At 59.5% G+C, this 12,968-nt stretch overlaps 1 protein-coding gene across 1 annotated transcript in view; it reads right to left on the bottom strand.

Moving 5' to 3' along the window:
- Positions 1-533: 533 nt before the first annotated feature.
- The window catches only part of Ppp2r2c (protein phosphatase 2 regulatory subunit Bgamma), a 96,979-nt gene continuing 84,544 nt past the window's right edge, over positions 534-12,968 (bottom strand). The window contains exons 7-9 of the mRNA XM_027937728.3: positions 7,607-7,776; positions 6,225-6,316; positions 534-2,837 (exon numbers count right to left, since the gene is read on the bottom strand). Coding sequence (XP_027793529.1) covers positions 2,546-2,837; positions 6,225-6,316; positions 7,607-7,776 — 554 coding nt within the window. The 3' untranslated portion in view covers positions 534-2,545. The remainder of the gene's footprint in view (positions 2,838-6,224; positions 6,317-7,606; positions 7,777-12,968) is intronic.

Genomic DNA, 12,968 nt, shown 5'->3' with positions numbered 1-12,968 from the left:
CGACGTGCCACACTGTCCAAGTCCTCCTGCTGGCCATCCGCATGCCAGACCCACAAGGCAGGCACTCCGCCAGCTCCAGCTCCTCAGCGCTGGCTCCAGGATCAGAGCTCGGGGGCAGCAGGAGGCCCTGGGGCGGCAGGAGGCCCTGGGGTGGCAAAGCCGTGCTGGGCACCAGGCCCCGGAGAGGCCCGGGAGTAACCCCACCACTGCCGCCTAAGCACACACGGCATTCTGGGCCTCGTGTTAGATGTAACATTTGTTATTTTATTGGAAAAAGCTGGTATTAACATATTTATAATTTTATTCAACAGTTGGATAATTTGTGAGACATTGAAGAAAAAAAGAATGCACCTATGCATCACAGAGTCCAAAATGACCAGGCCCATGCCACCAGCACCACCCACGCCACTACCTACGCCACGCCAGGGCCTCCTCCCCAGAGAGCAGTCAGATGAGGAGAAGATCAAAACGCCCGACAAGGCCACAGTGACCGTGGCCTTGACCCAGACATTCAAGGAGACCAGGGAGTTTAAACAGGAGGGTTCCCCTTCCCGCGCCCGCCCCCCCCTCGCCGCCTCTTGCACACGCTCTGTGAGCCACAGTCTGCTTCAGGCAGGGGCATCTTCCCGGGACACAAAGACAGACTTTTCTTCCAAGACCATCTTTTTCTGTCTTTCTCTTCTTTTTGGTTTGGTACCCAAAGTTTAAAACCGAAGAAGTGAGGACGGAGGAACTGCACTTAAGAACCCCCTTTGAAGATGAAGATCAGGTCAATGTTAACCCTGTGGCTGGACAGTGACTGCTAGCTTCAAAGGCAGGCTTCAAGGAAGGAGGCCAAGGTCCCCCAGCTGAGTGCTGGGCTTTGGCTTCCACAGATCACTATACACTCACCACATTCTCGAACCTCTTCACAGGGCAGGAAGGTCACCTGATCCTTCGATTGTTAAATTGAATTAGGATAAATATGTACATATAATACTGTCCAGGCTGCCTGGATTTTGTAGTGACATATAAACAAACATTCTTCATTCACATTGTTAAAAAAAAAAAGTAAAAGAAAGACCAGTGGACCCATTTCTGTGTGTGAATAACATGGCTGGAAGTGAGAGGACATGCGTTTTGTGCTTTCACACACACACAAGTTTTCCGTAATGCACTGAGACCCCAGCGGGGTCTGTTTCCTGGGTTGTAGTCCAAGTCGTAAGGGATGCAGCTGGGTTCGGCCGGCTCCCGCTGCTCCCTGCTTTCTCAATGGAGATGCCCAGCCACGTGGTCCTGCCGAATTCCACGGGAGGACACTGCAGGTCAGGGCTCTGGTCTTGGCAGAGCAGGGTTGACATCCTCTGAGTGTTCTCTGGGACTGTGTGTGATCCTCAAAGAAAATATCCTAATGGTCACGACATGCATGGTCCTGTCTTTGGGAGGAGGAGCAGGTACGTCCCAGGTGGAGCCCAGAGTCCGTGGAGGAACAGCTCACAACCTCGCCACCCAGAGAGAGCAGCCACCAGCTTCTCCATCTTCCCTGTCACACAGATGCCTACTCTCCTCTTCATAAGATGGAGAGGTGTCCCCTTCCAGAAACTTCCATCAGAATGGTGGCCCATAAAGAGCCTGTGAGAAGACCCAGAGGGATCCCTGACCCTACCACTTAGTGGGTGCCTGCCTTGGGCAACTGGCCTGTCTGCTCAGAGCCTCCGTGTCCCCATGTACAAAAGAGGACGGTACCGCTCACCTTTATCCCTACCCACAGCCCCTTGCAGCAGGGCACTCGGGAGCAGTTCTGCTTGTGGAGGAAATGAACAGACACCCACCTCGAGGTCGAGAGAGGAATAATACAGTCCACAGGCTGCAGCCAGCGTCTGTTCAGGCAAAACGTCCGTGAGTGTGGAGGGAAGAGGTGGAGGTGCCGCAGCTCAGGCCAGGTGCACCTCCGGCTTGTGCCACTCCCAGAAGCAACAGCCGCTCTGCTGGGCAGAGGCAGATGATGAGGAGAGGGTGCCAGGCCCACGCTTCGTCTCAGGAATCCGGACCAGCTGGCCTGGGCTCACGACCATTCAGAGACCAGAGCACAGAGCCTGCATCTGCAAAGTCTCAGCAGGAATTCGCCACCTGAGACCCAGGTGGGACCGTCTGAGACGGGCAAGCTGCTCCATTCACAGTCCAAAGAGCCCGACGTCCCCAGAGCCAGATCAGGGACCAGCTCCTGCTCCTCCTGGAAGGACCTGCGGGCATGAAAAATTAACCCAGACACATGAAAAGTTCTAAAAATGTGGAAAGACCGCAGGCCGAGGCAGGAAGGTTCCTGAATGAAGGGACCCTGAACTGAGACTCGGCAGTCACGCCCATTTTACCACCTGTGGCCCTGAGTCCTTTCTTCTCTTAAATGGTCATCATCACGACGCTAGTCTAGGGAAACTGGGGGGAACAGGCCCAAGTCACCCGTGTCCCCCATGGCCACCTCTGGAGTTGACCTCCCTCCTGCACTGCTGCTGAAGGTCGGGGACAATCTGCAAGAGTCGGGCTGGGACAGCCAGGGCATTGTGTGCTAGTGCATGTCGGAGTTGACCTTGTCCTGGAAGATGTAGAGGTTGTTGGTGGCCGCGATGGCGATGATGTTCTCGGCTGGGTGCCAGGCCGTGTGCAGGATCTTCTTGGTGAAGTCCAGGCTGTCCACGCTGATGTCGTCCCGCCGCCGCTTGCCACCCACGCACACGCGCCGCGGCTTGAGCACGGCCCTGGGCTTGCTGCTCTCCCTCGAGGCCTCCAGGGTCACGTCCCTCTTGGTGTTGCGGTCAAACATGCGGAAGAAGTTATTGTAAGCCCCCGTCATGATGACACTGCGGGACAAGAGGGGTCAGTGGTGGGGGAGAGCGAGCACCCCACCGTGGCCAGCGTCCCTGGAGAGAGCCACCCTGCCTCCCGCCACCTTTCCCTAGGTCTCCTCTGCGCCTCTCAGCTGCTATCACTACGCAGACTTTGGGGCAGGGGCCGAGACCCCAACATAGCAGAAACCCCCTCTGGGCATTCCCCGGGGTGCAGGCCAGGCAGCCCTAAAACTTGCAACTGCAGAGGGAAGGACACTGAGGTGGCCGGGCCAGGCACTCAGCTGGGCAAGGCCTCTGGACCTCCCACCCGCCTCCTCAGGCCCAGGCGCCCTGCTCCCAGGAGCCATAGCTGTAGAGAGGCTGCAAGAGGCTCAGTGCCCCTGTGTCTCCAGCTCCCTGATGAGGGTCTGTGCTCTCCACGCCCCCTGTCCTCTCCCCTCTCCTAACTAGGACTTCTGCCTGCGGAGGGAACTGCTAAGAGTACACACAGAGTAAGACCCTGGAGGGGAGAGTGAGCAGGCCTGGGCCCAGGGGAGGCCAGAGCAGCTGTGTGTGGGGAGGTACCTGGAGAGGAGGAGGGGCCTCCAAGAGCCATGAGGGGTGCAGAGGTTTGGCCTGCACCCCCGGGAGGTGCTGGCCCCATGGGGCTCTCTCCTCTTGGAGGCCGAGCTGTGCTTCTGAGGCAAGCTCCTCCCAAGCACCGTGCGGGGACAGGACGGGCGTCCCGTGGGGCTCAGGAACCTGGCCCATGGCCCTGGATGATGGTATACCCAGGCTGCAGGGGACACGTCTCTCTTATCAAGGCTTCCTTCTCATGGGAGGACTGCCACAGTGGAGGCCTTGCCTGTCACCTCCCTTCCACCCAGCTGGCTCTGAGGGACAAGGTGGGCAGTGAGCCACAGGAGGCTCCTCTGTGGGTGTCCCTGGGGCACCCAGGCCCACCTGGTGAGGGTTCACTCAGGGTCTCAATGAGAGCACATGCCAGTGGTGACCAGAGGAGTCTGAGGAACAAGCACTTATGGATAGTTTTGGAAGGTTCCAAGGGTACCACAGGGGAAGTGCAGTGCTCTGGGACTGGTAGGTTTAGGGTTTCGCGTCACCTGTGACCTGCAGGCCTGTGGCAAGAGGAGGGGGAGTCACCAGGGAGAGAAGTGGGGGAGGAAGATAGGGAGGAAGAAAAGGAGAGAGGGGCAGAGAGAGAAAGGGAGAGGGAGGGACAGGCAGATTAAGGGTCATTTCATGCCTTACTGGGACCTCAGAAAGTGGCTGTGTCTGTGTCACTCTGGAACAGGGGTGGGGGCTGTGAAGGTGATGGAAGGGGGACTGTTGGGGGTTGTCATCCCAGCAGGGAGGAGGAAGGGCAGAGGGGAGGCAGGGGGGCAGACGTGGGCAGGACAAAGAAGAGAGGTCCCCAGGATGCGGCCAGCCCTGGGGAGCCCTGCTGCACTTCTCCAGGGAGACGAGGCTTGTCCGAGCCTTGCAACCAGAGATGCTCCAAGAGGACAGGCTGCAGAGGGCTTCAGGGACAGGAATGTGTTGGAGCTGTCACAGAGGGCAGCAGGATTCTCCCACGGGTGACCAGGGAGAACACAGGCCTGCCAACTGTGTGCACAGTCGCAGATGAGCCACCCGGCCAGGGCTCACAAGATAGCCATGGACGGCCAGGCTTTATTAGTGTCACTTTCCAGGTGGGCAGACTCAGGGGCCCAGCGACTTAACAAGGCACTCTCCAGAGGAAGCCACCGTGTGCCTTGCTGGAATGGGTGGGTCACTGCAGGGCTGTCGCCCAACACACAATGTGGCACCAGCAGCTCCTCACTGCCCCTCTGTCCAGTGGGGGCTCAGCTTCCCATTAGCCAGGGAGCACGGCTGCGGGCCGTGGGCTTGATTTTGCCTCATTGTGCAAGAATGGGGTCCTGGGGCAGCACAGCTTCTCCCTGAGCCCCCGAAGTCCCAAAGGGCAGCATGGGATCCCAGCCACCGGCAGGCCAAGCTCAGAGGTGGCCCGGTGCCTCTGTGCCCCAGAAATGCAAAAGCCCTTGGCTGAATGAGGGCTGCACTCAGACTGAACCCCAGCCCACCCCACCTCGGGGCTCCGTCTAGTCCTGGTCAGGAGGCCAAGAGGACAGAGGCCATGGGAAAGCCCGTGTAGGTGGCAGGACAGGAGAGGAACACCCAGGGGGCTACGGGGGGCATGGGAGGACCCCAGGGCTTCCTGCAGGAAGCCAGGAGGAGCCGCCCAGGAGCAGAGCACTCAGGGCGGGTTCCTGGGGGCGGGAGCAGGAAGCAGGGAGGGGTGGGGACCACCAGGGCCGGGACAGCTGGCCTGAAAGGTGCACCCCACAGGAAGTGCTGGGTGGGGAACAGGACAGCTGAGCCCCAGAGGCCACGCACCAGCCACTGGAGCTCAGCACTTCTGGCTCTGGGTGCAGACGTCGCCAGGTCACAAGCGCCCCCTGGTGCCCGTGTGGAGGAAGGACATACCTAGTAGCTCAGCACCAAGTCCCTCTCCTGAGAGTCTCACTGCACCTCCCAGTGTTCACCAGGGAGTCCCCAAGTGTGGGAGGGCCACAGGACAGGAGGGTCTGAGCACTCCCACCTCCTCGGGGTGGGGTCAGTCCACAGGCCAGAGAGGGTCCTGGGGGGCCATCCTGGCTTTCTATGCGTCCTTCAGTGGACCCCCTGTGACTACCGGGCTGGCCACTGCACACAGCTCTGGTCGGAGGCCCTGCAGGCAGCTCTGCCCCAGGACATCAGCAGGCCCAGGGGCTCCTGTTACCACTGGCTCCGCCCACCTGGGGCCAGGCCTGCCTCCTTGTGGCTTCCTCCTAGCCCTGGTCCAGTCGCTGTCCCCCACTCTTCCCAGCCCTGTGTCCAAAGCCACAGCAGGTCACAGCCCAGCGCCTTCCAGGACTACAGCAGCATGGCAGCCCTCAGCAGCTCAGGGGGCCGACTGCCCAGTAGGAGGTGTGTGGCAGGGGCCATCCACGTGAGTGGACAAGCTGGGCCATGCCCCTGGACCCCGCCCCTTCTCCCCACTGCATGGATGGATAATGGAAGGCCTGCTCAGGGCTGCGGCCAATGGTGGCCACAATGATGGAGGGAGCAGGGGCCAGGTGGACCAATGGTCACTGCTGTAGAGAAGTGAGGCCGTCTTGGGGCCCATAGGTGTGGACAGATGGCAGTGACCAGGTGCCATATGCTTCTGCCTCATGGAGAAAAGGCACTAGGGTTCAGCCATCACGCGTGATGGCCCCAGGGTGTGGCCTCGCACCGACACCTTCACTCAGCAAGGCGTGTCCACCCCGGACGGTTGCCCCAATCGCCCCAGTCGCCCGCTGAGCTCCTGCAGGTCGAGAACACTCCTGCCACATGCAGGGCGGCCAAGGCTGGGCTCACCTGTCACTGCCGTTCCAGGCACATTCAAACTTGTCGAAGATGCAGTCATTCTCGTACAGGGAACAGAGCTTGCTCCGAAGGTAATCATGGACCTGGTGAGAGGAGGGCCAGGTGAGAGCAGGGACAGGGACGACATCACAGGAACTGGCCGCTCCTGGGCTGCCCTCCCCAGACTCCTCGTGGTGGAGAGAAACAACCCTGTTTGCAAGGTGCTGCAGGTGGCCCAAGGGACCCTGCTCCCCACGAAGCCTGGCACATGGTTCGTCATGTGCTGGGTCCCCAGCCAGTCTGAGACCCACAAGAGACTCCGCACCCCCCTCTCAAAGCGCCTGAAATCGAGGCGTGTGCTTCACGGGTCTGCACTGACTACAGGGTCATGAAAGGCATGGTTTGTCCCTGTCCCATAGCCTCTGCTATTTCTAGAGGGACACAGAAGAGCCTATCCCTGTCCAGGGTGTGCAGTGGGGGTGGAGTGGGGGCTCAGTACCTCACCCGTGGCCAAATAAGAGGCTGTCACCAGGAGATGCTCCATGGGCACGTGGCCTCCAGGGGCACTGCTCACATGGCCCAGCTCAGCCTCGGAGTGCCCTGTCTTCTGAGCTCTGTGCTCCTTCCCAGTCCCCACCCCTGTGCCTAACAAGACACGCCCCTCCCAGGCCTCCGGGAGGGAGCCGGGTGTGGGTCACTGAATCAGGGTCGCCTCCCTCGTACCCCAGCCCCTTAGAGCTCGGGCTTCCCTTTCTGCAGGAGGGCTGACAACACCCTCTTCATAGGGGCAGTAAGGAATGGAGGTGACCCCATGTGTGGCAGATGTGACACCCCATGCACTCATCCCAGGTGACGCCATGAGGATCCAGCTGGGCTTCTGGTGGGTGTTTTCTGGCTACATCTGCATGACCAAATCCTGCTCATGCCTCCAGGTCTAGTACACATGCCTCCTCTTCCAGGAAGCCTGCCCCCCCAGCTCCACGTGCGAGTCTAGCACCCCGTGAAGCTGGCCGCCCACCCACAGGCTCTGCGTGGACCGTGGGAGGAAGGACACACACGCACACCCTTCCCAGGGAGGCGCCGGCTCTCACCCTGCACCCGGCCCACAGCCCTGTGTTGAGGCCTAGAGGCGTGCCCACTCCCTGCCCACTCCCCACTCCCCTGCCCGCTCCCTGCCCCGGCTGCTCCCAGGGGAGGGCAGTGCTCTCCTCACTTAGCAGGAGGACTGCAGATGCTGGAGGAGGGGTGCACCCTGCACCCCGCATTAGACCCAGCCTGAAGTCCATCTTCGTTTTCACCATCTCCTCCTCAAAACCGAGGCCCCAGGTGCAGGGACATTTCCTGTGGGACCCCACCTGTGGAGCGGCCTGAGGTCTTCAGGCGGTGGCACCCACCTGGTAGGTCTCTATGGGCCTCGCCTCCATGTTCAGGTCCCAGACCTTGACCGTGAGGTAATCCCGTGTGAGCATGTAGCGGCCGCTGTGGCTGAACTTCACGTCTGACACCGAGGAGATGATTTCCGAGAAGAAGGAGCGGTTGCTGGGGTCCTCGGGTTCCTCAAAGACTGCAGAGAGAGTTGGTCACTGTCACTGGAGTGCCCAGCCCATGGGTCAGAGGGCCAGGAGACTGTTTCCACCCTGGGCCCAGCTGTCTGTCTGTAGGTCATTTGTTCATTTGTCAGACCTACAACCAAACATAACAGGCACTGGCCCAGCTATCATCCAGCAGAGGAAGAACCGGCACCTAAAAGGGCTCATTTGTGGGAACAGTGACACGTTTATTCTGTGTCAGATTCTGTGAAGTCTTCCCTTATATTATCTCATCTAATCCCTGAATTAAAGTATCAAATTGATACCCTAATTATCCCCCATTTTATAGCCAAGAAAACCAAGGCAGACACTGAAAACCACGCCCTGGGGTCAGAGCTGGAGAAAGCGGTGACTCTGAACCCAGATCTACTCTCCAGTGCTGCCCTCTGCTGCCTCCTACTGGTGACGTCCAGCACCGGATGACAAGGGTGGCCTGACAGGATCCTGCCCTAGGCTGGGCACTGCTGTGGCTTCAGAGGCCTCTCCCCACCTTGAGGGAGACCAAGGGCTGCTCACCCGTGATGCCTGCTGGTCCCTGCTGCACGTCAGTTGGTCTCCCCATCTCCTCCACACGGCAGGAGCCTCGTCTCCAGACAGCCATCCCCAGACCCTCCAGCCTGCCTCCACCCAACCCATGGCTCCAGCAGGCTCGTGAGGCGAGGACGTGACCCTCTCCTCCTGGGCCAGCCCACCATGCTGTGAGCACTGCGTCTCTGCCCCGTGCTAACAGGCTAGCCCCCAACTGGTCCCCAGTTTCCAACCTCACCCCTAGACTGTTCTCCACTTGGCCACCAGGGGGAGCCTGCCGAACACTCAGGCACCCTGTGGCTCTGTCCCTTCAGAGTAAGGGACGCTCTCCCCGTGAAGCCTGTCCATGTGGGACTTCCTCCACCCGTGCCCCTGGCCTCCCCTCCCACGGGCCCACTTCTCTGCCTCACCAGCCTCAGCATCCAGCTGCAGGGCCTGAGCACTGGCTGCTCCCATTTGGGGGCAGCTGGGTCTGACTCTGCCCCCAGACTGCTGGGGGGACAGGCCATCTGGCTTTTCTGCTCCATGTGCAGGGTCAGGGTTGCGCCTTGGGAGCCCCCACGCAGCCCCGCCAGGTGAGCCTGGCTCACCCACAATTCCCCTGAGTTTTCAGCCTTCAGCATTTCTGGGGAGTCAGAAGGAGCTGCGGCTGGTGGCAGGAGACAGGGATCCACCTGACTGTGTGACCTGGGCCAAAGTCCTAACCTCCCGATGCCTTAACGTGGTAGGCCGCAGCAGCCTCTAAAGATGTCTGCTCTCTGCTCCCGGGAGCCTGTGCACACGGAGAAAGGATCTGAAGGCAGGGATCCTGGATTTCCACCCTGTGACGACACAGGGACCTCTGAGAGGGAGGCAGGAAGCTCACGGCAGAGGAAGAGAGGGAGGAGAGACAGAGCGCAGAGGAGGGTGAGGGGAGCCACGGGATGGGGAAGGCAAGGACCCTGGAGGCTGGGGACGGACTCCGCCCGAGGCCCTAGGAACCCGTGCCGCCGGCCTCCAACTCCCTGACCTCTAGAGCTGTGTTGTTTCAAGCCACAGAGGAAAGAGCAGCCTCCCAGGCTCTTGTGGCAGCAGCGGGGGTGGGATGACCCCCAGCTCCATCGGTGAGATGCACCACCCTGCCCTCCTCCGGGCAGCTCCGGGACTTGATGGACGCCCACCCGGAGCAGCGCGGGCTGTGCCCCAAGCTGTCAGCAACATGAGCTGGGGTTCTCCCTGTGCCCACCACCAGCTGGGCACGAGGTCTGGTCCCACCAAGGGTCTGGACTGCCACCACCCATTCTGCGGAGCCTCTGCTCCAGGCCCGCCCCACCCCTTCCGCAGCTATGCTGTCAAATGCAGAAATAACTGTCTATTCTGAGGACTCACAGAGGGTTGTTTCCATGGCTACCCTGCCACATCGCCTAGCAGACAAAAGACCCTGGTTTCTAGTGCAGAGAGAAGCTGGAGCCATGTACCAGAGAGCAGGGCAGCCCAAGCGCCCTCCCACCTCGATGCGGAGGGTCTCGGAAGCTACTGTGCTTCTCGGACCTTTGGTTTCCTCATCTGTCTGACGCGGAAATAAACACCCACAAGTGGTCCAGGACTCCGGTCACAGTGTGAATGAAAATCGCAGGTTTGTCCTGTTAGGAAGTGATGACATGAGCATGTCTCCCCAAGGGGTCGCTCCCAAGCTGAGTTTTGAGCAGTAAGTGGACAAACAGATACAAGTGGGAGTCAGGAGCTAGTCCATCTCCAGGTCTAAAAACGTTAGCTAAAGTAACAATCATTTGTGTTCTGATCAAAAACAGCCACCACCACTGCCAATCAGGAATCAGCTGCCTGCTTAGTTCCCTGCCTCGGGACCATGCACGGCCTGGTCACAGCAGGCAGCGGGGCGACACCCAGCCCTCACCCCGCATTTACGGCAAACTAAATGAGATGAGGAGAGCGAGCTGAGAAGGCGTCTAGAGCAGGAACCAGCCTGTCACCAGATCTGAAGAGAAAGCTCCCGGGGCTGAGGCTGTGGCCAGAGGTAGAGGCTGCCTGGCATGCCCAGGCCCTGGTCTATCCTGGCACACAAAAGAGAGAGAGCGAGCTATTCCATCCATGCAGGCTATCGAGTTTGAGAATAAAAAATCCTGGAAATTTTTAAAATACAGAATTAACTGTAATAGAAAATCTGCATGAACCTCATAAACCACTAATCAAAAGGAAATAGACCTTTAAAAAAAAATTCTCAAAAAAGACATTAGAGCCAGCCAGGTGCAGTGGCCCACACCTGTAATCCCAGTGGCTCCAGAGGCTGCAGCGGGAGGATCGAGAGTTCAAAGCCAGCCTCACCAACGTGAACTGCTAAGCAACTCAGTGAGACCCTGTCTCTAAATAAAATACAAAACAGGGCTGGGGATGGGGCTCAGTGGTCAAGGGCCCCTGAGTTCAATCCCTGGATAGGTTCATACGTGAGCTTCATGAAGACGCCAGGGGCAGGTTTTCTCTACCAAGTTCCAGAAAGAGGAAGACAGAGCTACCCAGCTTGCTGTAGGAAATCAAATAACCTTAACAAAACTGGGCAAAGAATAGGGAAAGAAAATTAAAGGCCAACTTCACCTAGGAGCATGCACAGAGGCCTATATAAAACTAGCAATGCGCACATGGCTGCCTGTCCACAGGCCAGGAGGGGCCTGGACACCAGGATGCTCCCAGGAAGTCATGGGCAGCCAGAAAACAGGCCACAGGGATGTCTCCGGGGGCACCTGGCCACATGTCACCAAGCACCCTGCCAACCAATGTTCCGGAAGACCCACATCATTCCCTGAACACCTCGCTCTTCGGAACCTAGTGCATTATGGGGAAGGGTCTGCCAGGGCCCCAAAGCAATGCTCCCTGCAGCCCTGGAGGATGGGGCGAGAACGAAAATTGGATTGAGTCATGGAAAAGAAAGCTCCGTGCCTCCTACTCTCAGGTTTGCCTGTGACTCAGACCAGGCTGGCTCACCACCAGGAGCGCAGCGGTCACGTGGCCGGAATCCATGCTTCTAGCCCAGCTCAGGAAGCACACAGGTGCTCCCGCACACCCAGGGGACCAGGGTGACACGGGCTGCGGAAGCCTAGGGGCTCTGATTTCCACCCACCCCCCACAACAATGGAGCAGCATGGCACCAAGAGTCTCTGTGCCCCTCTGTGCCCCCTTCCCACCCACGTTCGCTGATTCAAGGTTTGAACCTGTTAAACACCAACAGAGAGAAAAACAGGAACAGCGTGTCAACCGTGCTCGGTGGCCAGCGGCCTGTCCTGGCCCCGTCCTTTCCAGGGCTCCCCTGCTTCCCTCTTTGGCCAAGTGCTCGTTGCTCTTTTGTCCCCCACTGAACCTCCTCACAGGAGCATTTCCACATCATTTAAAAATCCTCTAAAACAATATCAGAACAAGGTGACCGAGCAGTGCTCCATAATGCAGGCGTCGATGTCACCAAGTAGCCCTTTGCTGTCCTGGACACGGGGTGTCTCAGCTCCTGTCCTGTAGGAAGGATGTGCCCCGGAGCCTCGGCTTCCCTCCATGGGGTTCCGAGGGAGTCAGGGCCTGGACCCGTCTGTTCCCGTCTTACTCTGTGCCCTCTGAGGCAGAGCTGAGCACAGGCCAGGCTCGGGGGATGCAGGGCTGAGTCAGCAGCAGTGGGCACAGGTGGTGGCCCAGCCTGCTGGCACCCTGATGCTCAGACTCTGTGGACTGCTGTGGTGCTCAGCAAGTTCAGGCCACTGGTCAGTGACCTTGAGGTGGGGATTCACCTGCAGTGCCCCAGTGGGCCCAGTGTGACCAGAGGGTCTTCATAAGGCAAAGAGGGAGGCAGAGTGGCTTTGGAGAGGGTTTGGGGGCAGCCCAAAGCCCAGGAAGGTGGGCGGCATCCTCTCGAAGCTGGTGAGAGCAGGGAAGGGCTCCTCTCCCAGAGCCTGTGGAGGAGCCAGCCCTGCCCTGGTGACACCCGACCTGGGGCAAGGAGGCCATGGTGTCACACTCCGACCTGCGTGCAGAAGAGAATAAACTTGTGTTGCGCTAAGCTGCTCCCTGGGGTTGTCCCCTGTGGCAGAGCAGGGGACAGCTCCATCTGGGCCTGGTTGTGGGCCAGCACTGCCCACACTCCTCAGGTGGCCTCTGGCCTCCCCTCTGTCCTGTCCACACACTGATATCTCAAAGGCCTAGGCCTCTCCCTGGCCTCCAGGCCTTCACGTCTGGCTGCCTGCTGGACCGTGCTCCCGGGAGCCTAGTGTGCAGATGTGCCACTCACAGGTGGCCTGCCACCTCTCCAGGCCAACCCCCCTCACCACCGCTTGAGCCTGGGAGTCCCAGGCCTGGCGCAGCCCATCTCACTTGGAGCACACTTGACCTCTCACCCTTGGCCTGACCTGCGGGCGGTGGCCTGAGCCACCTGCCCCTGCTCTACTCTGATTCGCCTCCTGCCCTCCTTTCCGCGCTCCCCCTGGCCTCCTGCCTCTGCCCCGCACAGCCCTGCTCAGGACCACCTTCTCCCCACTCCCGCGGCTCACTCCGTCGGGGTCTGTCTTGCCATACCCTCGTTGGCTTCTGTCCCTGAACTTGACACTGTGGCCTAGGAACGTGTTCACTGTCTCCCTAACTCAGATGCAAGCCCCTGGCGGCATGGAGC

This window comes from Marmota flaviventris, chromosome 7 (genome assembly GCF_047511675.1).
Source record: "Marmota flaviventris isolate mMarFla1 chromosome 7, mMarFla1.hap1, whole genome shotgun sequence".
Classification (NCBI taxonomy): Eukaryota; Metazoa; Chordata; class Mammalia; order Rodentia; family Sciuridae; genus Marmota; species Marmota flaviventris.
The sequence above is the reverse complement of the archived record's forward strand: the minus strand, read 5'-3'. Positions and strand labels throughout refer to the sequence as shown.